The sequence below is a fragment of the Centruroides sculpturatus genome, unplaced genomic scaffold (assembly GCF_000671375.1).
Source record: "Centruroides sculpturatus isolate CEXI.00-Female unplaced genomic scaffold, Cexi_2.0 scaffold111, whole genome shotgun sequence".
NCBI lineage: Eukaryota > Metazoa > Arthropoda > Arachnida > Scorpiones > Buthidae > Centruroides > Centruroides sculpturatus.
The window spans coordinates 862,938-887,616 of NW_019384655.1; the positions used below are offsets into that span (position 1 = coordinate 862,938).

The window sequence follows — 24,679 nt, forward strand, 5'->3', positions numbered from 1 at the left end:
TTCTTGTGAAAGAAACATTTCTTATTCAACGGCCATAAAAATTATTTATATTAATGATGTCTCCAAAGTTCAGCGAAGTTTTCGCAGAAAAATAACATCAGAAATCGCGGCCGCAGTTTGCTGAGCTGTTCCGTGACGAAAACAAGCTTGAGCAACGGCGATGTCGAATGGTGCACACTCGGTAAGTAATCCTACAATTTTTTGTTTATAGCATAGTTTATACGGATTATTTCCAAAAAAAATATACGTATTTCGGAAATGTTGAGTTGGATTAGTCTAGAATCGATTAATTTTATGGAAGAAAACCTTTCAAACAGCTGTAGTCCGTAAACTTGACATGTGTCGGGCTGTGATTGGAAGGACTCGTAAGAAATCGGATTCCTAAAGAATGGAACGTATCTACTGTCTTATAGGGGGTCGACTGTATTAATAAGACATTGTGATATTTTTCTATTAAAAACAGATTTACTTAAACAATATAATTTAGTTCAGTAGAGTTTTCAGTTTACACTCGATATTTCTGTTCCCATCAAAACATAATTATATCATATATTAGCTCATTTTACTACAAACTGCCTACTAATTTTTTTATTATGTTACAGGTTGTTGTTACTAATCAAATGACAACTAAAATCATTGGCCCAAATAAATCTCATCTGATTCCTTCTCTAGGGGAGAGCTGGGGTCACATGTGTACTATTCGCATTATACTCTATTGGAAAGAAAATAAACGTTGGGCTGTATTATTGAAATCACCTTGGAGAGAAGAAGCCATCATTCAATTTCAAATAACTGTAAGCATCACTTTCTTATTATTAATACAAAAAGTAAAGTAATATTTTGATATAATTTACATTTAGACTGCAGGAATAAGAGATACAGAAAATTGTTCAGTGCCAACAAAGAGAGAACTTTCATCTCCCGATACAGCCAATCAATTAAAAAAGTCAAAAATGTAATAATTAAATTTAAAAAGAACATTTCATAAATTTTATTTTTTATCAAAAATACTTATTAACATATTCAAATACAAAACTTAATGACAATTGCATCTCCTTTACCATTTTGTTTACATAATTTATTTCAGATACAAAGATTCATAACAACATTACTTATTACAGCATTTCTAAAATGGAATGATATTTTAACTGTTAACAATATATCAAAACAAAAATTTTTTTTAAAAATCGAAAGGGTTTTCTTTTATATAAGGTATGAAAAACTTTCAAATTTGTGCATTTTTTTCTTGCCTGTGTCAGTGTTAAATATTAGCAAATATATCTTCCAACATGTTTGCTGCAGAAGTATTTTTTTGTTTTTTAATTTTGTTAAAACCTAAGCATTTTTATAATGTTCAACTCCATACGTCTGCCGAATATCTTCTCTGTGATTCCATCTTTTTAACGAATGCTTCTGCCTCGGCTTTTGATTTCTTTCCTCCTTCTTGTATGATGTCCACCAGGATGTTATGTACATCACGAGCCATGTTTCGGGCATCACTATAACATAAAACACAATTTTAAATTCAGAAACTCTTATATAGTATGCATATATACATTTTGGGAGTTGCTTATAACAAGAAAAATTTAATTAATACAAAATTTATGACAAAAACTATCTCACACATCAGAGAGAGTATAGAATTTATTTTTCAACCATATGAAATACAGGATGTTCAACTGATATCCCTGATAAAATTTACATCATATTTAAAAAGAAAAGAGTATGAGACCAATCCCCAAAGTATACACAAACTGAAGAAAAGCATTTATGCTATTGACATCAGAAGTTTATGTAAGGTCAATAAACCAGTGGTGGCTTGTAATAAGCTCCCCCAAAGTAAATAAGACATCATGTACGTAACCTGGGATAAGCCCGTAGTGTGTTCCATCAAGTGGTAATTGTATCATGAATTGCTTTTCCCCATACATTTTTTTCTTTAAAGAAAGAGTTTGAGCAATGACCAATATAGTTTCATGTCCCAACATTCTGCAGAGGATGCCATTGTTAAATTGTATGATACTCTACAGTAGGAGGTCACCAAACTTTTCATACTGGGCCATTTAACTGAGAAAATGACAAATGCGGGCCACATAACCACTTTGTTCAATACAGTACAGTGACTATACAAAAATAAAGATGACAACATTTATTTACCAATACACAAACACAACCACAGTAGAAAGCTCTTAATCTCTTTTCTTAGAAACAAAAACACTTTCGGTTGATCAGTATTTGGATAACTGATGCTCTACTGTATTCTGAATTTTTAAAATTTTAGAATTATAGTTATCTACTTATAAAATCATTTAGGCAATGGGATCAGTTATATATCTAACTCATTTTTCAATTTAAAAAATTAATTTTACTTAACATAACAAACTGTATATATGAAATAGTATTTTTCAGTATTTCCATATCAGACAGCCACAAGCCAACTTTTTAAAATTATAACTTGAAGTTTATTCTATTTACGAAAGCTTTCAAATAAAATGATGAAAATTTAAATTTGCATTCCTATTTAACAATCAAAGGTAAAAACTTTGATTATCGTCCCCCTTAATTTGGAATACTGATTCAAATAAAATTATATATGAATAATAATAAGCTAGATTAATTTATTCAAAATATCTTATATTACAGAGAAATTGCACATTTTAAGGGCACATTTTCTGGTAAAGCAAGCTAGATGATGATTTAAGGTTGTCATTAATCAACCATGGGTGATTTACATAGATGTTTCAATCATGTCTGTTATATGGACAGAAATTAAATTTTATTGTTGGTAATTCTAGTGTGATCTGTATCTGTTTTGATGTCCTACACAGGTACTCCTCAACAACCAACTGAGTTTTCACCTGCAATTCAGAAAATCCCCTTTCTCAGCTTGAGTGTCGATCAGTGGCGATTGGTGACATGCTCACTGAGCATAGTATAGTCTTGCTATGCACTTTTTTTAGTCAGTTTGATGTAATTAAAACAATTGTAGGCCTTGCCAATGCACTTAATTTAGATGTTGAAGTGGAAGACATTGCTGAATTAGTGGATTATGCCGATGGACAGCTAACAAATGAAGATTTAATAGAGTTAGAAGCAATGCAGTATTTGGAAGAGGAAGAAGACAAAAGAAATTCATGGTACATGGGTTAGCTGGTGTGTTCTCCAAAATTAATGCAGCTATGGATCCAAAATACTGAATGTTTTAACATAAAGTTGAACATGGGATGAGTGAACTTTTGAAGTGCTATAGAGAAATCTATCAAGAAAAAAAGATTACAGTGCGTTACAAGTTTCTTTTCAACTGTTACATCCAAGACCTCCGAACTTCTATTTCATCTCCCTTACCTAGAAAAAAATACCTCTACAGCTCCAGATAACCAAATAAACAAATGATAATACAGTAGAGTGTCGATTTTCCGAATCAATTGGGGACTGGGGTTGTCCGGATAACTGATATTTCGGATAACCGATTTATGTACGAAAAAATATATTAATTTATTCCATCTTGACATTTTTCTCTGTTGTGTGTCGCGTTGAATTTTCGTCGATGTTAAGCCTAACAAAGACTATTGTATCGTTAAAAATTATTTTTTTATTTTGTACAAACAAAATAAATATATTGAAAAATATAAAAATAATAAAAAATTATACTTCAGATGTTAATTTAGTATCAAAAACGTAAAATATTTGAGTAGCCCAAGACATAGCCAAAGATTGAAGCGCCACAGCACTGGCGAAAATTTAAATTTGCCGACTGGAATTCTTTCAGATGATTGACTTTCGGAAAATCGACGCTCTACTGTATGTACATATGCATGTCTTTTTATGAATAAATTTGAAGTTTGTTGCATATTTTACAACGATCCTATATTCCTGGTGCAAGCTCCTCACTTAACGATGTAGTCGTCAGAATGGAACTCGGTCATAAAGTGAGGAGTACCTGTATTATTATTGTGATATTCTCTTCAAGAACAATCATATAAAATGGTTTTTTCCCACCAGCTCAATAAGGTTTTTGTTACAAGCTGTCATAACTTTTGAATAATCATTTGCTGTTGGCTGTTTTTAGTGAAGTCTGCAAAATGAGTTGTTGCTAGGCAATGGAGTATAAAAATTGTTTTGCTGGATAAAATTGTACAGTGAAAACTGGCCATTATGATATTTTGCTACTAAAAAAAATATTTCACTTAATCATCCATTGGATAATTGAAGATTTACAGTAGCCCATTTTTGCTTGAAACAGGTTTACTTATCCAGCTGTATTAAATTTGCTTTACTAGGCAATGCACCTAGTTACACTGTAAACTGCTTTTTTATTACTATTAAATAGAAAATTGAGGTGCTTATTCCTGATATATTGAAAATTAAATTTCATTAACTTATGCAGCTCACTTTTGATTGGTTTATTGTTACTAGAAATAAATAGAACTTTTTGTTTTTCATAAAACTGCAATTTATTTGTATAACCAATAAAATTAGAAATTGAAGGTAAAGATTTCAATCCAATAGTACAAGTATAACTTCAAAATATACATACCCACAAACATACAAATGGCCATTCTTTTCACCTATGATGTTCCAAACTTCTTCCTTATTTTCTCGAAGAAGGTGGGTGACGTATACCTTCTGTGGTTGGTCACGCGAAAATGCAAGATAAAGTTTTGTTAATGTTCCATCATTTTTATAATTTATTAATTCTTCTTCATATAGAAAATCTTCTGACTTTTTTCTGCATCCAAAATATAAAATTGTTTCTCCTACTGGTTTACCTAAAAATATTTTATTGTGTTAAAATGTGGTCAGTTAACAATTTGAATTGTCTGTGTCAAAATTGTCAAACCTTCTTTTTTTGCCTGACTTCTTTCTTGGATAAATCCACGGAATGGTGCTAAACCAGTACCAGGTCCAATCATAATAATAGGAACTTTAGGATTAGAGGGAAGACGAAACTGAGACCGTCTAACATAAATAGGTACTTTTTCTACCAAGCCATTATCTATGACTTTAGTTTTCAACCATCGAGTTGCAACTCCTCTGTTCTGACGTCCAGTTGGCGTAGTATATTCTACAAGTACAGCAGTAATGTGTATTGAATTGGGATGGACCTAGAAATGAAAATGACATCATCATTATTAAACATAAAATGTTTACTGGAAGATATGAAAAGAAACTTACTTTTGGTGAAGAAGAAATAGAATAGTAACGAGCTTGTAATCGTGGAAGCAATTCTAACACATGATCTAGAGGAGGACGAACGGAAGGCATGTCTTCCAAAATATGAATTATACTTCTGCAATTTTTAACTACCCAGTCTAAGTATAATGTCTGGAAAAATTTAAATAATTAAACATTATCAAATGAATATTTAATAAAATGTTTAAAATATATATTATTGCTATCAAAAAATATTTAAAAAATTAATTGTATATTTAAGTGCATAAATCTAAATATTTTCAAAGTTATTATTTATCTAAAATAATAATATTATACACTCATCCAAATTCCAGACAGAAAAGAAATGTTCAACAAATCACGTGAATTCTTGAAATCTGATGTGTTAAAGACTTTTAATTCCATTTGGGACCATAAAGCATTTACTTTCTATAATAAATCTACTATATACTGTTATTTTGACTATTATTAAATAAACTATCCACAACCATATTCAATTTAATAGTATCAATGCTCTTTATACCCAATTAATGTGTGCCAAATGTTGTTTCTTAATCTTTATCTCATCATGAGATATTAAACAAAATATACACCAACAAATGAACACACCCACAGAATTTTTTCTCTCTTTTTTTTAACCAAAGAATCAAAAATTGGAATTAGAAGTTAACCAATACACCACTTTGGATACACAAACCACTTTGGATACCACTGACATACCTAAAAGCAGTATATGGCCCCTATCCCAGATCTGTCCCATGAATAGATTTGACATATCACTTACTTTTAGTAAGCCCATTTATTATGTGTGGAATGTACAAAATATTTGTGGCCCACCTACCTATGGCTTACTTCAGTGATGACCAAATTGAGTAGATATAAATGTTTGTTTATTGGTTAACTTTTAACTCTTGATTGTGAATACAAAAACATTATTAAATAAAATAAATACCCAGTTTTCATTTCTGTTGATCTCTGAAAATAATGGAGCCAACAGATATGGCTAAGACTACTATTTTCAATTCTGTTTGAATTTATTATTTATTTAGCAAATCTGAAGGGCATAAGATACAAAATATGAGTTACTACCTTTCCTTGTTCTGATGATGATCCCATAAGTTTCAATTTTTTCTTTTCCTCTTCGTCACTGGCATAATCTGCAATTTCTTTTAGGACGTGAGTACGTGGGATACTTGTTATGTCCACATAATGGAGAAGAGCTGTTCGATAAGAACATGGGCAAGGAAATGGATGCTTCTTACTGCTATCCTCTGAAATGACAATTCTATTAAACTAAATTGAATAAACAATATAAGCATAAAAATTAAACTATATCTATATATATAAAATTACATGTCCTGACTGACTGACTGATTCATCATCACCCAGAGCAAACTGCTGAACCTAAAGAGGTGAAATTTGGTACACGGTATGTATGAAAATGCACACTAAGAAGGGAGTTTTCAAAATTTCCCCGTGGGAGGATTAAGGCTTAACCTGAAGAACGGTTTCTACTGTACTATTTTAGATGCGATTTTTTGTTTTTAACCTTGTTTTAGTAGGGTACACAATGAGAGAGTACACTAAGAAGGAATTTTTGAGAATTCCCCTGTGGGGGAAGAGGATTAAGGTTTAAAAAGTCTTAGCCCTGAAAGGCAGTACCACAAATGTGGTTTACAAAGAGGTACTGGGATATCTGAAACTCTATTTTTCAGTAAATATTTATACTTTAGGAATTTTCAAATAACATCATTTATGTTTTGAAAAAAAAAAATTGAACTCAGATTTATCGAATCTCATAATATTTGAAATTTGAATTTAGGTGCATTAGCAGTCCATAGTTTGAAACAAACAAAAATCAGTAATTTTACCAAATTAGTAACAATTAATGATTGAGAATCTTAGAAATAACCCTCCCTCGGTACTTCACTATCAAATTGCAAAATCCATGCGGGCAAAGGATAACAGCTAGTTTTATATAAAACTACAAAAATTTCTGATTAATAGCGGAAAAATATTAATTTAGACTGACTGACTGCAGCAAAATCTCATGAATACATTACATTATCTTCAAGTTTGGAGAGGATACACAGTCATTGTGGCAGGGATAGTAGGGCATTACTTTTCTGAGAATCCTACAATTGGATCATAATTGTATACAATGGAAAACTACACAGAGGACAACCTCCCAATATAAATCTGGCATAACAAGTTACATTCTAACTAAAGACAATACAGTAGAGCGTCGTTTATCCGAATCAATTGGGGACTGGGGTTGTTCGGATAACTTATTTTTCGGATAACCGATTATGTACGAAAAAATATATTAACCTATCCCATCCTGAAATTTTTCTCCATTGCATGTCGCTTCGCGTTGAATTTTCGTCGATGTTAAGCCTAACGTAAACTTTTTAAATTAATAATCGTGGCTATTGTATCGTTAAAAATTATTTATTTTGTTTGTACAAAATAAAGATATTGAAAAATATAAAAACAATAAAAATTATACTTCAGAAGTTAATTTAGTATCAAAAACGTAAAATATTTGAGTAGCCCAAGACATAGCCAAAGATTGCAGTGCCACACCACTAGCAAAAATTTAAATTTGCCAACTGGAATTCTTTCAGATAAACGACACTCTACTGTATTAATGAATCAGTTGGAATTAGTAGGAATATACTATACTAAAATATATTCAAAGATTATATAGGGATGAAAAAATAAAAGAATTTTCACAAAAAAATATGTATTTCAAATTAATCACAAACCTTTATTATCGTACTTTATTGACTTATAAATGTTGAAATTACCTGTTCTTAGATTAGCAGAAACATCATTATAAAATTTAAGAATATTTGGTATTTTTCCAAATCATTTTAACAGTAATCAATTAACTTAATGATATTTATCATTATTTATCTACATACTAAAATTATTTATATAAAAGAAATATTTTATATAAGCTTATTTGTAAATTTCAATCCATGAAAATGTAAAAATGTGTAAATTTTAAAAATTAACTTACCATCTAAATTTTTTAAAGTAATAATTGTATTCAGATCTACATCTAACAGATTTCCAAGTTTTTCTACCAAGGATGGATCATTAGTTGGATATACTGCAACATGGTCACCTGCATCATACCTATAAATAGCAAAATATAAGATGATTATTATTATTATTATTTTGTTTTAAAGAATGACAATAATTAATCATTATTTGACTTTATTACCTGAATTTTCCATCACCTATATCAAGTTCAATATGCATACATGATCTATCTCCTTTATACAATTCTCTGTTAACAGTTACAGTAGACAAATAAGGATTTTTAGCATCAAATGGCCTGCAAAATATTTACATACAATATTTAGTTAAAAGAAAATTTATTTACAAACTGAGCTGAAATACATATGGAAAGAAATCAATTAAAAATTAAACTAAGTTTCTATGGATTTTTACATGTAACTTCTGCTTGTAATATTAAGTTGAAAAATCATTAATTTACACAATAATTGGCAATTTGGTTGGTTAACTATCAGGTTTTGTAATATAAGATTCAAATAGAATGAAATTCATGTTCTGAACCTGATGATGGCAACTTAAGTAGCCATAAATATTATTAAATCATTTTAATCTCTAGTTACTAAAATTCTGAGTTAACATATACCATATTTCATTATAAAATCTTTTTTTTAACCCATTTTTACTTGTCCAAAACAGAGATGCATCTTTCTTGGTTATGAGTATTTAATTCCAAAGGTCTTTGAGACAACATTATGATGCAGCGTTAAAATAAATTATCGACAGCTTGTTTCCATGCTTTTCTGCACATAACAAATATTACCTGTTTCATGGTATTTGTAAGTAACAAATTAGAGAAATAATACAAACTTAATAAAATTGATTACTTAAAAATTTCCCCATTTAAAAAAAAATCTTACTATGAATTTGAAATTGAATTCTGTGTCTTAGAATTGAAAAAATTACAGTGGAAACTCAATTATCTGAAATGTTAAAGAAAAGTAGTGCTATGCATACTGCAGAGACCAAACTCCATGTAACTGGAAATCACTATATTCACTATCAATTGTAGTGCCTTAAAACTAGATCATATACTTGTTAGATTTTGAGTAAATTAATTTAACATTATCTATAAGTATTGTAATTGCTTTACAGAAGTCTTAAATGCATCCCAACTCCTCTTTTGTTGGGCCAAATCCTATCTTGGCTCCTATGAAAGTTGTAAATTTAAACTGTGCCACTATAGCTTAGAATTGAAATGGGATTTGGCCCTATGGAGGAGCTGATGACTATGACATTGAATAGCCCACTATCAATTACCTATACTCTCATGCATTTGTAGTTAGCTAATATGTAGCAGAAGCAAAATATAGTCTGGAGCAATGTTTTCATCTAAATTTTGTATAGTAACTAAGAATTATAGTAAACATACAATACTATTATGAACTGTGTATTTAGCAAGACTCATCTTCTAATCAAGTTTATATTCTAAACAAAAAAAAAAAAAATATACATTCAAAGTACTCCTAATATGACTTATGTACAGTACATTTATAATTCTGAAACATAATACAGTAGAACCTCGAAAACTCGGCTCTCAATAACCCGGCAGTCCGGATAACCCGGCCACACCCTGGCAGGGCAAAAAAATCTTTAGTTAATTAATTTTCATTATAGACAGCTTTATAAAAGTATTTTTCTGAGGTCTGTCTTATCAGGTAAATTACTGTACACAGTGTATTCATTAATTTTCATTTTCATGTAGTAAAGGCTCTATGCCTTCATAAAGGACGTACTTTTCCTTTGTTTAAGGGTATTTGGGCAGTTTATTCTCTGTTATATTCTCAAGTAAACAATACAAGTACAGTACAGTATTTTCTGAGGAAACACTCATACTTATTTTTTTTAACCCCATTCCCGATAACCCGGCATTTTCACAAACTCGGCCATCCTTCGGTCCACATTAGGCTGAGTTTGAGGTTCTACTGTATCCCTTTATCATCATATTGTTTTATAAAGACATCTTAAATACTTACGGTTTTTGAATATTGAATGACCCCAGCCTAGTAATTTCACCATGAAAGATTTTCTCTTTAGGCAAATCATCATGAACAATAAGTTCATACTGTCTTAGAGTAGTATCATCACCAGTTTTTTCAATATGGAAGTATTCACAAACTCCTGTCCAGAATTTTTCTTTCCAAGTAATGAAATCTTCTTCAATACTGAAATAATATTTTTTAATTATAAATGTACACCTTTTAATTTACTCATATTATAATTATATGGCTATTTACTTGGCATCATCGTCACCCAGTCCTAGATCGACCACTCTGGTGGCTCCCAGTTCTTCAAATCTGTGATCAACATAAATTCCCATGGAATTGTAATGTTCGTAAGTTTTGTTACCAAGTCCAAATACCTATTTATAAATTTGTAATTTAGACAATGGTCTTGACAGTAAAAATTCAATTAGTATAATTTAAATATTAACCGCATAACGAATGCCCGATAAATCTGCATCTCCAGTTTGTAGCCATTGATAAAATTCTTGGGCATTATCTGTAGGATCCCCTTCTCCATAAGTTGCCATACAAAATATAGCAAGAGAATTTTCAATATCTGACAATTTTGTTAAGTCTTCCTGTAAAATATAAAAATGTTAAATTATTAGAAGTAAAATAAATTAAACTGGATGAAACAGTCTGAAAATAAGAACATAGTTAATTATTTTCATGGTTTTGGAAAGCTATAGAATTATATCTCAGATGCACAGAAGTATTTAGAATTCTACTTTGTTATAGAGAAATTTATTGAATGTACGGTATATTAATTAATTATGACAATGTATTACTTTAAGATGATTTCAAATTAATTGACAATATGATGATAAATTTTTCTAATTTTTAACATCCTAATATTTATTAGAATGTAAAAACTATTATTAATTTAAGAAAAATTTTTTTATACTTTTGTGCAGAAAACATCTTCAAATAAAACCTTCCTGCTATGTATATGTATATACATAATATATATAATCCACTTATTTGATTGCTTTGGGACTTGCTTATACTGATGATGACTGACAGAGTGATAATAATTGGAGTGAATAAATAAAGGCCACAATTAGTGAAAATTCTGGTTTTGTTCATTGTGACATTAAAAGTCACATTAAAACAATGAATAAATCTTCAAGTTATGCATTTCTTAATTAATAGTAATTCATTAGAATTAAAATTACTTATTTCACTTAAAACTACTATATTGCAAGCAAACAATGAGTGCTCTGAAAGTTAAAATTTAATTGTTATGACTAATTATGATTGTGCATTATCAGCCACATTAGGGAATGCATTATGATAATCAATCAGGTTTAAAAAAAAGAAATTGGTAAATATATTGGTAATTTGATATTTTTTACTGGTAAATTCAGTAAAAAATAGATTAGCTTCAAAAATTATGTACTTACCTAATATTAATTTGTATACACTTATATATTTTTATATATAAAAGGCATAAGCATCAAATGATTTTATTTAAACCATAAAAATAGTTTGTCATTTATCTTTTAAATCACTTTTTTACAGTTCTTTACAACTTTTGAAGTATCATATTACGGCATTATGCTGGATAGTTTATACATTATGGGTTAAGAAACAAATTGCCAAAGTTCAATCGTAATTCTAGTTGACAAAATGGGATACATTTATCTGGATGTGCACTCATGCTGTTTTTTTACTTGTGGCAATTAAAAAATAACAGGAAGCTCTATTTTTTGAGTGATAGCAATTGAATTCTCTTTTTTTCAAAACAGAAAAAAAAAGAATTCAATTGGCACTAAAGATAGTTTAGTTGCTGACTAATAATTGAGTTGGCAACTAGTGGCACTAATTTTTACATTTGGGGTCAAAATTTAAAAATTGCTGGTAATTTCTTGTAAACTGATAAAATTTTAAAAATTCACTGTTTTACCAGTAATAAGGTCAGTGAACTTGTAACTCCTAAGCCATGTGTTCAGGCTAATAGCATATGTAAGCTGACTTTTGCATTATTTACCTGAAGATGATATTTGATAACAATCAAAACTAAACTAAATTAAAATATACTTAGGATATAGTAATTCTGATAAGCAGTTTCACAAAACATAACATTATTACTAATGTACAATTTCTAGAAATGTTAATTGTATTCTATATATGTATGTGCATTAGAATCTGCTTATAAACTGCTGCTTTTCATAATTCCTCACTTCTTTTACTTTTTGCTTCAGCTTAAAAGTCACTGTAATAGCTTTAAGTCATAAATCAGTAATCTTTAAGATGTAAATTATTTCTAGGAATCATAGAGTAGTATTAAAAAAGAATTTTGAACTGAAATCTAACTGAATTGTTAAAATTTGCTGTTAATAAATGTTATAATTTTATTACATATATAATAAAACATTTTGCAACTAACCATATCACATTCTTCAGGATCGGCTACCATAGCTTTCATTCCGTAGCGATGTGCTTCTTTTGCCAGACGGGCAGCAAATTCTTCTGCTGTTCCAGTCTGAGATCCATAAAATACCACAATGTTACGACCCTAGAAGAAAAATTAGATATTAATATGCAGAGAATAATTTACTAGTGAAAAATTAAAATACAGTACACTCTTACTATTCTGAACTACTGTGATTATCACACAAGATTATTTGAATTAGCATGGTTATATATAAAGAACAGGAAGTGAAAAAACGACTACAGACAAATACATGCATGTTTAAAAAGTTTTTTTTAATACTGTATGTTAAATTTATAAAATTAATAATTAATAAATTTGATATGTTTAAATTCAGTTTGTTTATTTTGTTTTAAGTAAAGGAAACTATTACTAATGCAGTGCTTCTCAAACTTTGTGTTCATGGAACAGTTTTTTTTCATTCCAATCCCTCAAGGACTAATTTCGTGAAATTAAATTGAATTGGTTATAAAATGGATTATTTTAAATGGTGCTATAATGATTTTTTTAAATTGAACTTTTAGACCAAGTTAGTACAAAAATTACAACAAAAAAACTTGGTTTCAAAATCTGGAAATTTTTAAAAAATGGATTTGTGGGCAGTCTTCAAATAACTGCCTGGGCAAATTTTTAATTTTTATTACCAGTCTACCTAACACTAAGCATTTAAATTATAGAGAAAGACAAAAATTATGCAAATATTTTAAAGGATGTTTTTAAATAGTTTTTATAAACATAATACATAAAACTGAAATTTTAAGTGAAATATTGTCACAGTATAATAATAAACTGTTTGCAAACCACAGTTTGAATATCACTGGCCTAACAAACCATATGTTTATTATTTAAAATGCATCTTTCCTTTGTTTATTCAAGGCTAATAATTCTATATAAAGCATCTTAATGGCAAACCCAAATATATTTTAATCAAAAATATATATGATATATTAATACTGTAATAACAATTAATATTTCAAATAAATATACCTAAATTCTGTTAGTTTCAACACACTATAACCACAATTTTTTAAGGACTTTATTGTTTTTTAAACTCATTAATATAACATACAAAGAAAGGGCAAAAGAGGTCTGTGCCTTGTTTGTGTCAAGTGATTGTCAATTATGTAACTATTTGTTTAAATTGTTATTTTGTTAAAACATTTAAATTTTTGACAATATGTATGTGTGTCATTTAATGAAGGGAATGCATTCTGAGAACTATGCCATTAAACAAACATCATGACTTAAACATTATATTATATAATCTACTATTCATATAAGATATACCTATACATATTCCTGTATATCCTTTCTGCAGATTAAATTTAGCAAAGATATTTTCCAACAAATAAGTTAAATTATTTGAATAATACAGGTATACCTCGCCTTATGTCAGTAATTGGTTCCAGGAGAGGCGACTTAAGTCAAAAAATGATGTAAGTCGAATTTACCTGTTTCCAAATTTACTTGTCACTAGGCTAAACTAAGCGTTCGATTTACGATTGTGGTGTTTATTTTGTTACTTAGTTAATTTTATTTTCTTGAGAAAGTTCTTTTAACAAGACCGAAAACGTTTGAAAGTTGTTATAATTGTTATAATAAAGCGTCGGCTGCAAGAAAAGGTGTTTTAGTAAGTGTGTTGATACTAGGCTAAACCACAAATAACCATTCTCAGTTCTGTATTTTACAGTAGACCCCCTATAACGTGGGTTCCTATAACGTAGATTCCTATAATGCAGCAAAAAAATTGTGACAGTATTTGTATAAAGACGCTAAAAGGGACGCGTAAAACGCGGTAAATGTCATCGCCAACTTGTTATCGCGGACGAGCAGCCGAACTACTTTCCGCCATCCAGCGCCACACTACAGAAAATTTAGGCGGATAAATTGAGTTTGCTATCGTCTGTACAGTATTATATATAAATTAGGTACTGTACATATAATTATGTATTAATTATATATAAATTAGGTACTGTATATATAATTATATATTAACTTAATTTATTGTAACTTTATTATAATTATATATATACTTTTCGCCGTCCAGCGCCACACTACGGAGAGTTTAGGCAAGTAAGTTGAGTTACTATCGTCTGTACAGTATGTAAATTAGGCACCGTAAGTCTAATACAGCACTAATTTTATACATTTCTTGTGAAAGAAACATTTCTTATTCAACGGCCATAAAAATTATTTCTATTAATGATGTCTTCAAAGTTCAACAAACTTTTTGCAGAAAAATAACATCAGAAATCGCGGCCGCTGATTGGTGCGCTGCTCCGTGACGAACACAAGCTTAAACAATGGCGACGTCGAACGGTGCACACTCGGTAAGTAATCCTACAATTTTTTTGTTTATAGCATAGTTTATATGGATTATTCCCAAAAAATTATACGTATTTTGGAAATGTTAAGTCGAATTAGTCTAGAATCGATTAATTTTATGGAAGAAAACCTTTGAAACAGCTGTAGTCCATAAACTTCACACGTGTCGGGCTGCGATTGGCTCTGTATTTAAGGATTCCTACAACGTGGAACATATCTACGCGTTATAGAGGGTCTACTGTATTTATATATGCATTTTTGATAATACATGGTTAATAAGAATCAATTTTAAGCTTACAAAAAAATAAATTTTAGTTTTTAATATAGTACAGAAAAAAGTAATCTAAATTTACGAATTCATTTACAGTACGTACAGTACATACTTTAAATGTACATGTTTACAATTTGGCGATGTTTACAGTACATCACGGACTCTTTATTAGTGAATGTGGTTTGTTCTAATACATTATAAAATAAGATGATTTTGTAAGGTTAAATAACAAATACAGTTATTAAAATTATCTTGCGACAGTAGAAAATAAACTAACTTATATTAAATTTACCAATATCGAGTGGTGTTGACAACGACGCCAAACGGTAGATATTGGAGCTACCGTGGAAAACACCAATACTGAGCACTTAAAGACTGTTAAATAAGACGACAACACAGAAACACAGATGTTTTCATGTTTCGTTCTCTAGGATATATGTTGATTATATTAACATTTACTGTAAATGTATATATTTTAATATGATTTTATGTGCTTTAATGCTTTTCTAATGATATTATGACTTCAATATTTGTGGTGGATGGACGTAAAGTTGAATAAAATGATTTAAACTTGATTTTTATTTTTCCATATATTTTTTTACAAACGACATAACTCGAGGTATACCTGTACCAATAAATGGCAAGAGCTTATACTGTATATTAACTAGGTAAACATTTATAAGTCTTGTCTATAAAGATCTGACATAATAAAGTGAAGAGCTATAAGAATACTGAAAGAAAATGAAATTTATGTAACATTATGACTATGAAAATTAATTAATGCATAATGATTAATATTCATGAAATTGGATAAACTCATCAAGGAAAGTTTATAAATAAACAAACTTACTGAAGATTTCATTTTGCTAATGAAACTTGATTCGTCCATTCTCATCATCGTTGGTCTGAAAATAATTGATATTTTACATTTCACAAAATTATAATTCAGATTTAACTGCTATTGTTACACAATTACTATTAAGAAAAAAAAACAATGTTAATAACGTGAATCTAGTCAACCTGCTATTTGGTGAGAATAATTCAGCCAAGCTGGAAGAAGTTGAAGTCTTCTAAAATAAATAAAAATTGAACAATGTAGGAACTTATTGCTAATATTTTGTACTTCTATGCATTTAGTCATCTTAATATTTTGTATAGATATTGTAAGATTATTGCACAGAAGAAAGAATTCCAGATCCATATTTAAGTAAATGTTTCAATTTAATCCATCTATTCAAATTGCATATATTTAATTAAGCACTAAACATTAAACCAATATCATCACATAAGCAATAAATCATATTGAACATATCATCAGGCTAAAAGTATTGTAAATTGTTTTCCTTTAGCCTGACAATGACTGTTCAACATAAATGAAAACATTTGTTTTTATGTAGTTTTTGTAGTTTATTGCTTATCCACATTTAGTCATTAAACTAATTGAAAAAGAATAAAAGACATTCAAGAACTCTGTTTTAATGTTTTTAAACGGTCATATAAGAGAAAAACATATTTGGAATCTTTTCCATCTTATTCTGGATATATACAAAGAAATAGCAACAGGTCATTAAATAATTTTAACAAAAATTCATGCAAATTGCTAAGTAATATTTTGGGGAACATACAAAATGCAGGTCAAGGCTCAATATTAAGAGCTATTACAGTACCTAAACATTATTATTAATTCATACATTGCAGCAGAGAGTAATCTTGATAATTAATCATTACACAAATTGTGTAGATATATTCAGTGATTTCTCTATTTACAGATATAATTTTTGATTACAAATGCTGTGTCAATACTTAACAAAATTATTTGTTGAATTGTTAATTATTGAAAATCAGTCTAAAAATCTATTTACTTAAATTTGTCCTGAAGGATTCAATAAAATTTTATTCAGAATAAAATTAAATTTTTGATTCCATTTTTTTAAAAAAACATTTAATATAACATTGCAGGAAGGGACACTGGATGCCGAGGTGATTAAGATGTCAGCCTATCACTCTGGGAGAACCAGGATCAAATCCTGAAGGCAATCCAGGGAATTTTTTAGGGGACAGTTTATTCCAGATGCATTGAGCCCAGTCCCTCGCCATTCAAATGCCTCCATTGTGGTCCTGGCCAAACCCAGGATGGATATGATTAAAATGGTTTCCTTAGTGCCCACATGGCAGAAAGTGTGGGAAAAAATCTTTAGACTATCAAGCTTAAAAATTTTTAAACTTGTGCTGATTTTACTTATTTATTTTTTTTAATAGATAAAAAGTAGAAAAAGTGAGATGTACAGTTGGAGCTGATAACCTAGTTATAGTTGTGTTGTTTTAAAATGTGGATGATAACAATTGCTACTGCAATGAAATCCAGCATCTTGCTCACATTTGATGGGAAGTAGAAGAATTCCTCATGTTAACAAATTTTCTATGAACATAATTTATCACTCTTAGTAACAAATTATCTATCTAGTGCAATGTACGGATGTTTTTATTGGGTAGAATAGAATTTACATAATTAAAGTTTTAAGGTGCCCAAAGACTAAGGACATTTTGTATTATAGTTTGCATTTGAATGTTCTCAAAAATACTGGTAGGTATTAGTATAATAATGTTTTTTGATTGAAAATAGCTATTTAAAAACTTTCAAGATTACATTACTGGTAGAAATAATATCACTATTGAACATAATTGGACTTACACCACTAACAAAAATAATCAAATCATCAAAAATGATCATAAATATGAAATTAATATTACTTAATTATTGAGAATTTATATGAAATAGAAATATAGTTACATTAACTATTCATTCTAAGTTTCTTTATATACATTTACTTATCAGTTGTGCTACAAGATAGGTTTTGAAATAGTTACAACATATAAGTAGTGTGTGTGAAAAATATTGTGATTCGTTATAGCCTAGCAAGTTTTCATACTAATTATTTCCAAATTCACATTTACAAGACGTGATTTGACAGCAAAACTGTTGATGCATTCATAACTGCTTTCAATTGGCAAAGTTTCAACTGTCAATAAGATTTTTATTAACTTATTTATGTTAAAACTACTTTAATTCTCCTTTTTTTTCTCCTAAATCAATGAGAAGTCCGAAACCCCTCACTTGTTTATGTTTTTATCTTTCCTTTTTCATGATCTTTGAAAACAGTTGTAAAAGATAATGCATTTGTCAAACCTGAAGTGGGAGAGACTGTGTGACGGTGAGAGATTGAGCTGGAAAAGTGATCGATGAAAAAGTTGAGATTCATAAAACAGGCAATTTCCACTTTAAATATACAAAAGAAAGATGAGGGAAGCACTTTACATGACAATTAGATAATCAGTCCAATGTTCCGACTTTCAAGTGATAAAACACCTCACTTCCCTGATTATGGCCATCACCTGAGAGAGTTTGCTCTTTCCTTAATTACGGGTTATCACCCCAGGAGGTTCATAAGTGAATACTGAGGAATTGATAGCCCTAACTTGAGAGTGAGGATGACACCCATTCCTTCTGACCAAAACTTGGTCCCTACCCTAGCGACATAGAGGGAGCCAATGAATGAAAAAGGAAGATCGTGATCAATCCAAATCACTAATTTCAAGGGTGGCGACTCACCCTCAAAGTCAGGGTGAATCACTGCCATTGCAAAGTGTGTTTGTTTCTGCCAAGAGCCTCTGGGTGAGTTGCTGCAATTGTAAAGTGTGTTCATTGACATTGAGAACCTCTGAGGTCATCATCATCATCTTCATATAAGATCATGTCATTATTGACTCGTCACGAACATCTGCTGATCCGACTAGGAAGAGAGATTTACCTTCTCCAATAAACTCCCATGCTTTTTTGGCCAGACCACCCAGTGCCATTTTATCAACCATCAAGGGCCTGACAATCACCCAAACTCACACATCCTACCCCTAAGACAAGAGCATCTTCATCTCATTCTGCCAACAAGAGTGATAAGATCAACAATCTATATCCTCACATTGTCTCCCACCTGAACTCCCGCCCATTTTGAGTGTAAGTCTTCTACTAATTGTAATAATTTTTCCTTAAAAATAAACATGATTATAATTGTACATTTGTGTATGTCTCTGTGTCTGCCACCATACATACCTCCTTACATCTCTATCCTCTCACATCATCCTGACAGAAGCATGAGAATGGTGAGTAACCCTACTTTGGAACCTATCATAGGGGTGTTTTACCAACAAAGGCAACAGTTTACATCAAATACTGTACACACTGTTTCCAAAATAAATGACTAATTATAAATATAAACTGCATAGCCATTCAAAGGAAAGAAGATCTGAACAAAAAATATATCTCAGAATTAAATTTATATCATTATCCTATAACCACTTAGCACTGACACAAAGCCAAAGAAAAAATAGATGTTTGAGACTACTACAGCAGATTAATACTAGTGTAGTATTTCACCACCATTTTCTTCAAATACTGTTATGTGTTTTTAAAATTTCTAAAAAGTAACAACAAAAATGTGCACAATATTGGGAGAAATATATATATACTGTATATTGCTATATTTAAGTGTATTGATAATCTTTAGTTTAAATAATAAATCTCAATTTATTGTAGTATTCGTTTCTCTTGAATACAGTAGAGCATCGATTATCCGACCCCCGATTAACCGTCACATCGGTTAACAGACAGTTCTAGTCGGCAAATACAAATGCCCGCTAGTGATGTGGCACTACAATATTTGGCTATGTCTTGGCTACTTTAATAGTACTTTTACGTGTTTTTGCTGGCAACACTGGCTCGACCATGAAAGGGACCAGTATTTAAACGAGGCTTAATTTTCTAATTTTTAATGATACAATAGCAACGATTATTATTTTTAAAAAAATCTTGTTAGGCTTAACATCAATGAAAATTCAATGCAAAGTAGATTAATAGCGATATACTAATATACTAATTACATGAGATATACTAATATACTATACTAATAATGTATTTTTTCATATTTTTTGGTTATCTGTTTTTTCAGTTATCTGACCAACACCAGTCCCCAATTGAGTCGGATAATCGATACTCTACTGTATTTTCAAATTACTCTCTTAATTACACATATATTAACAAACAATACATAAAGCAATACACTCCAATTTAAAGTTTGTGAACATAATATTTACATAAGTTAGAAATTTGTAATGAATGTATATCTGGAATGGTTACTTGTCTAAATTATTTTTAAAAAAAAATTATAATTAGAGGAAAAAATTAGAAAATTGGAAATGCTAGAAAAATATAAAATGTTTAACTTACTATAATGATACTTAATTATGTCATTATCTATACAAGATGATCAAATAAAAACTTGCAGTTGTAAAGTTTTTATTTGATTTTTTTGCAATTAATAATGTTAAGATGTTAAAATTTTTATGTTAAGATAACAAATCATAGGCACAAAAACTTTGAAATTCCTACTGCAGTAAAATTTTACACAAGGTTGTCTCTACTGAATTGTGATGTAATCATCCTTACTTTGACCTTCAACACTTAACTGACATTCCAATTGTGTTGATGGTCAATCCATATATTGTGAATCACTTTACATCATTGTATTCAATTCAATTCTTTGTTTTTATATGTATGAGTAACCAAGATAATTAAATGCAATAAATATATTTTTTTTCCAACACATTCAACTACAACAAACATATTCACTTAACAGTGAGCAGTTTTGAATGTTAGCTCTAGAGCAGGGCTTCTTAAACTTTTTACTCATGACCCCATTTATGATTGTTATTTATTTCACGACCCAAAAAATATAAAATAAAGATATATATAAATTTGCAAAAACAATAATGGTGTACTACCACAGTTCACTCTTGTGTTACAATGGAACAGAAACAACTGAATTCACTGAAAAGAGACAACACTACACTAGTTCACACTACAGTGTTGCTGAATCGTTGTCTCGCTGCACCAGAACTGACACAAAGCACAACTCACGAAACCTATGACACAGCGTGCCATTTTCAAACTCTCAAATTATTTTCAATATTTTGCATTAAAATCTCGCGACCCATAGTTTAAGAAGCCCTGCTCTAGAGTCTGCAATAAATAAATGTCTAAAACTCAAATGTTTCTAATGATATGTAGCAAGTTCATGATATGCTAATTCTATTCTTTGCAAGTAAACTTTTCATTTGGTCACCAGTGTGTGTTTATGGCTGTATATATATATATGTTTATAATAATTATATTATTATAATCATATATGTTCTGTAAATTAACAATATGCTATAATTATAAATTGTTAATGTACAACTTTATAAAGCATATTTAATTATAGCCAATTCTACAATTTAGTTATTTTTACAGTACTGTAATTTTATTTACTTGAACAGCTTAAATATTTTTTTTTCAGCAAGATTAATTATTTAATTACTAAATTTAATAATTCATAAATTTCTTACTTACTCAATAGAAAAAGTTTTGAAAGATTCCATATCAGATGTTTTCTTTTTTCTTAAAAACATCCAATAGATTGCAAGACCAAATAAACTAACTAATATCATTATGTCGACAACGCCAAACATTGGTTGATTGGCTTCTGTCGGTTTTAGTCTTTCTGCTGCCGTTAAGTTTGGTATCTCTGATGCTGTTAGAAACATTTTTCTTGGTTTATGTACACACTTTATATCTGAAAAATATAAATTTATTTATTTGTTTTAGTTTAGAAAGACAATAATATAAATTATAATTGCTATAGCACTAGATTCAAACCTCTAATTTGATAAATAACCAAGTTTATTACAAATTTATTTATTTCCTCATTATATTTACAGAATTTGTTAATTTAAGTTTTCCTCCAAATTATAAATTTTAAGATTAGAGAATATTAATGAATTATTTAAAAAAATAATAATAATAATTTGCTGATGAAATTTTATTATACCATTCATTATAACAACATGTAATACTAGCAAAACTAAGTGATAAAGTATTAGTTATTCATATAAAAAACCTTATCCTTATAAAATATTTTGTATAATTAATGACTAAATTTCACATAAAAATAACTATTTTCTTCTTCGTGTGAAATAAGAATGAATATTTATATAAATAACACACAACACCATATCAGTTTACTGCTAACATTTTTTACCATATTTAATGATCTTAATTTTGTTACAATTAGGAATATTACAAATGTCAAAAGAATAGTTTTCACAAATTCATATGAAAAATTTAAACATTCATAGAACAGTATATAATTAAGTAAACAATGTCAAACATATGAGACAATAACAAGTTAACTAAATAGAAATAAAAATGCAATGTCTGTCTTACAGGATATCATTGCCCTTTCAAGTTAAAGGATCTCAAACAATTTCCAAGCATTAGCTGTGGTCTCTTCATCCTATGCATTGGTACAATTATTTCTCCTAGTGGATTTATAAGTTTCTAATAACTCCATTCATTTTAAATACAAACCAGACAAGTTAACTTTGTCCATACCAAGTGCCACCTCCAGGACAAACGTATAAGATGCTAAAGCAGTGGTGGAAAGTCCTTAATTTTAATGATCCAGTACGGAAAGTAATATGTACATACTCCGAAGCATCCTCAAAATGGTAATCTTGAACGGGGATTCTATAAATTCTCAAAATTTTTCATGGATTCCTACAATCTATCATTGTTTTGTCAATGAATACAATCTAACAAATATTAACTAAAAACTTATTAAAACAGATTATTTTAAAGAAAATTATGAAAAATATAAATTTTTGTACATTTGTTTCCAAAAAATAATCAAATTAATCCAATCCATATATAGGAGTCTAGTCATTGTCTTCAGAATGATTCTTGTTAGATTAGAATGTAGAGAGAATGAAAAACTCAATGCAGCCCCATGAACATTGTGAAAAGACACCAGTTTGCAGTGATGGCACCATAATATGGAGTAGTATTATACTTTAATGGCAGCATTGAGCTCTACATTTTACTTTCCTGGCTATTATCTATATATATATATAAAAATGAATGTATGTCTGTCTGTTCGTCTGTCCTTCATGCATCACCACACCGTTTATCCGACTGCCATGAAACTTTGGGAAGTTGTTTAATATACTCCTGCGAAGGTTTCTGGCATAGTACGATTGCCATGAAGCTTTGGGAAGTTTTTTAATACACTCCTGCGAAGGTTTCTGGCATAGTACATTTATCCTACGATAGATGGCGCACGTGTATACATGCATTTCACTGCGTGCGCGATCGATTTCAAATTGTGAAGACCATTTCCCCCTCCAAATATATCTCTATATATGCATTTGTGAACTGTTATTTACGATATTTGTAATAATTTTTGTTTAATCACTTTATTTCAACTTTTTTTTGCTAATTATGTATTCGCTTGAACTTTGTTAAAACCTTAACTGTACCCCAAACAACAACCGAAGTTGTAGGAGGAAATTCACCTATTTTACCAATCTAGGGATCCCCTTTTCCAAATTTTAATATCAACTCAAAATAATTTAAAAAGACAAATTACAATAAAACGGTTTATTATCCAACTATCAGAAATTTCACAACATGCCAAGGAAGAGAGGAAGGAGCAATTAAATAGTTAAAATTATAAAGAATTAAAAATATATATATAAAAATGGGGAATATCGCACTTCTGACAATCGCTGCAAGTGTATGGGCTAAATTTGGAGAATCCGTGCTTCTCACATGGACAACTGTACGTGGCCGGCTCACGCGTCGGAAAACCTTCTGATTTATTCATATACGCACCAGACGGAAAAACAAAAAATATTGTGTATCCACAAGCACTCCAATAAATAAATAGAATTGAAATGACACTTTGAAATGTTTTCCCGATGAAAATGAATAATAATAAGTTTCAATAAAAATGATAAAATGTAAATTTAATTTTATCATAACGAGTTTGCTTGAATTTCGTTTCTTCTGAGATCACAGCAATGCACGACAGGTAAGCTAGTAGAATAAAAAACACAGGGAAAGTATGGTAACTGATCAAATTTTGACCCTCCTCAATCTTTTTGAATTTTTCAATTTTTTGACACTCCATGAACCACCTCCTAAGGACCCAAATATATTTGGTCATTGTAATATCAATGAATATTTCACAATAGGCAGAAAGCATAACATAGCCTAGTGTTACCACCAGTCCGGTTTTCACCTGGACAGTCTGGGAATTGACTCACTGTCTGGGTGAACTATTAATTTTGTCCGGGAATTTCGTAGAAATTGTGAAATTATGATGAAACAAAGTTCTTGCAAATATTTTTACAAATTTATATTATTTTAACGGCGAAAGAACTCACACTCACTGAAACTCATCTACAATTCTGCTATGTTAGTCTGTTTATGCCGACGTGTAGCGTGGAGCAACCTGT

At 29.7% G+C, this 24,679-nt stretch overlaps 2 protein-coding genes across 7 annotated transcripts in view; one reads left to right on the plus strand and one right to left on the minus strand.

Annotated features, from left to right (window-relative positions):
* Window positions 1-5,610, plus strand: part of LOC111626417 (DNA repair protein RAD51 homolog 3-like) — a 36,991-nt gene extending 31,381 nt beyond the window's left edge. For 3 of the 6 annotated variants that reach the window (XM_023369785.1, XM_023369784.1, XM_023369788.1), the window contains exons 6-7: window positions 603-794; window positions 861-1,166. In XM_023369785.1, coding sequence (XP_023225553.1) covers window positions 603-794; window positions 861-959 — 291 coding nt within the window. In that variant the 3' untranslated portion in view covers window positions 960-1,166. Of the gene's footprint in view, window positions 1-602; window positions 795-860; window positions 1,167-2,828; window positions 3,104-5,507 lie in introns of those variants that run through there. The other 3 variants (XM_023369789.1, XM_023369787.1, XM_023369786.1) reach the window with 3 other exon arrangements.
* LOC111626415 (NADPH--cytochrome P450 reductase-like) overlaps window positions 1,355-24,679 on the minus strand; it is a 32,244-nt gene continuing 8,919 nt past the window's right edge. Inside the window, exons 2-14 of the mRNA XM_023369781.1 lie at window positions 21,735-21,957; window positions 16,143-16,197; window positions 12,652-12,780; window positions 10,691-10,840; window positions 10,494-10,618; window positions 10,233-10,421; window positions 8,405-8,518; window positions 8,198-8,316; window positions 6,262-6,443; window positions 5,176-5,325; window positions 4,841-5,105; window positions 4,538-4,769; window positions 1,355-1,499 (exon numbers count right to left, since the gene is read on the minus strand). Of these exons, the coding sequence (XP_023225549.1) occupies window positions 1,355-1,499; window positions 4,538-4,769; window positions 4,841-5,105; window positions 5,176-5,325; window positions 6,262-6,443; window positions 8,198-8,316; window positions 8,405-8,518; window positions 10,233-10,421; window positions 10,494-10,618; window positions 10,691-10,840; window positions 12,652-12,780; window positions 16,143-16,197; window positions 21,735-21,928 (2,049 nt within the window). The 5' untranslated portion in view covers window positions 21,929-21,957. The remainder of the gene's footprint in view (window positions 1,500-4,537; window positions 4,770-4,840; window positions 5,106-5,175; window positions 5,326-6,261; window positions 6,444-8,197; window positions 8,317-8,404; window positions 8,519-10,232; window positions 10,422-10,493; window positions 10,619-10,690; window positions 10,841-12,651; window positions 12,781-16,142; window positions 16,198-21,734; window positions 21,958-24,679) is intronic.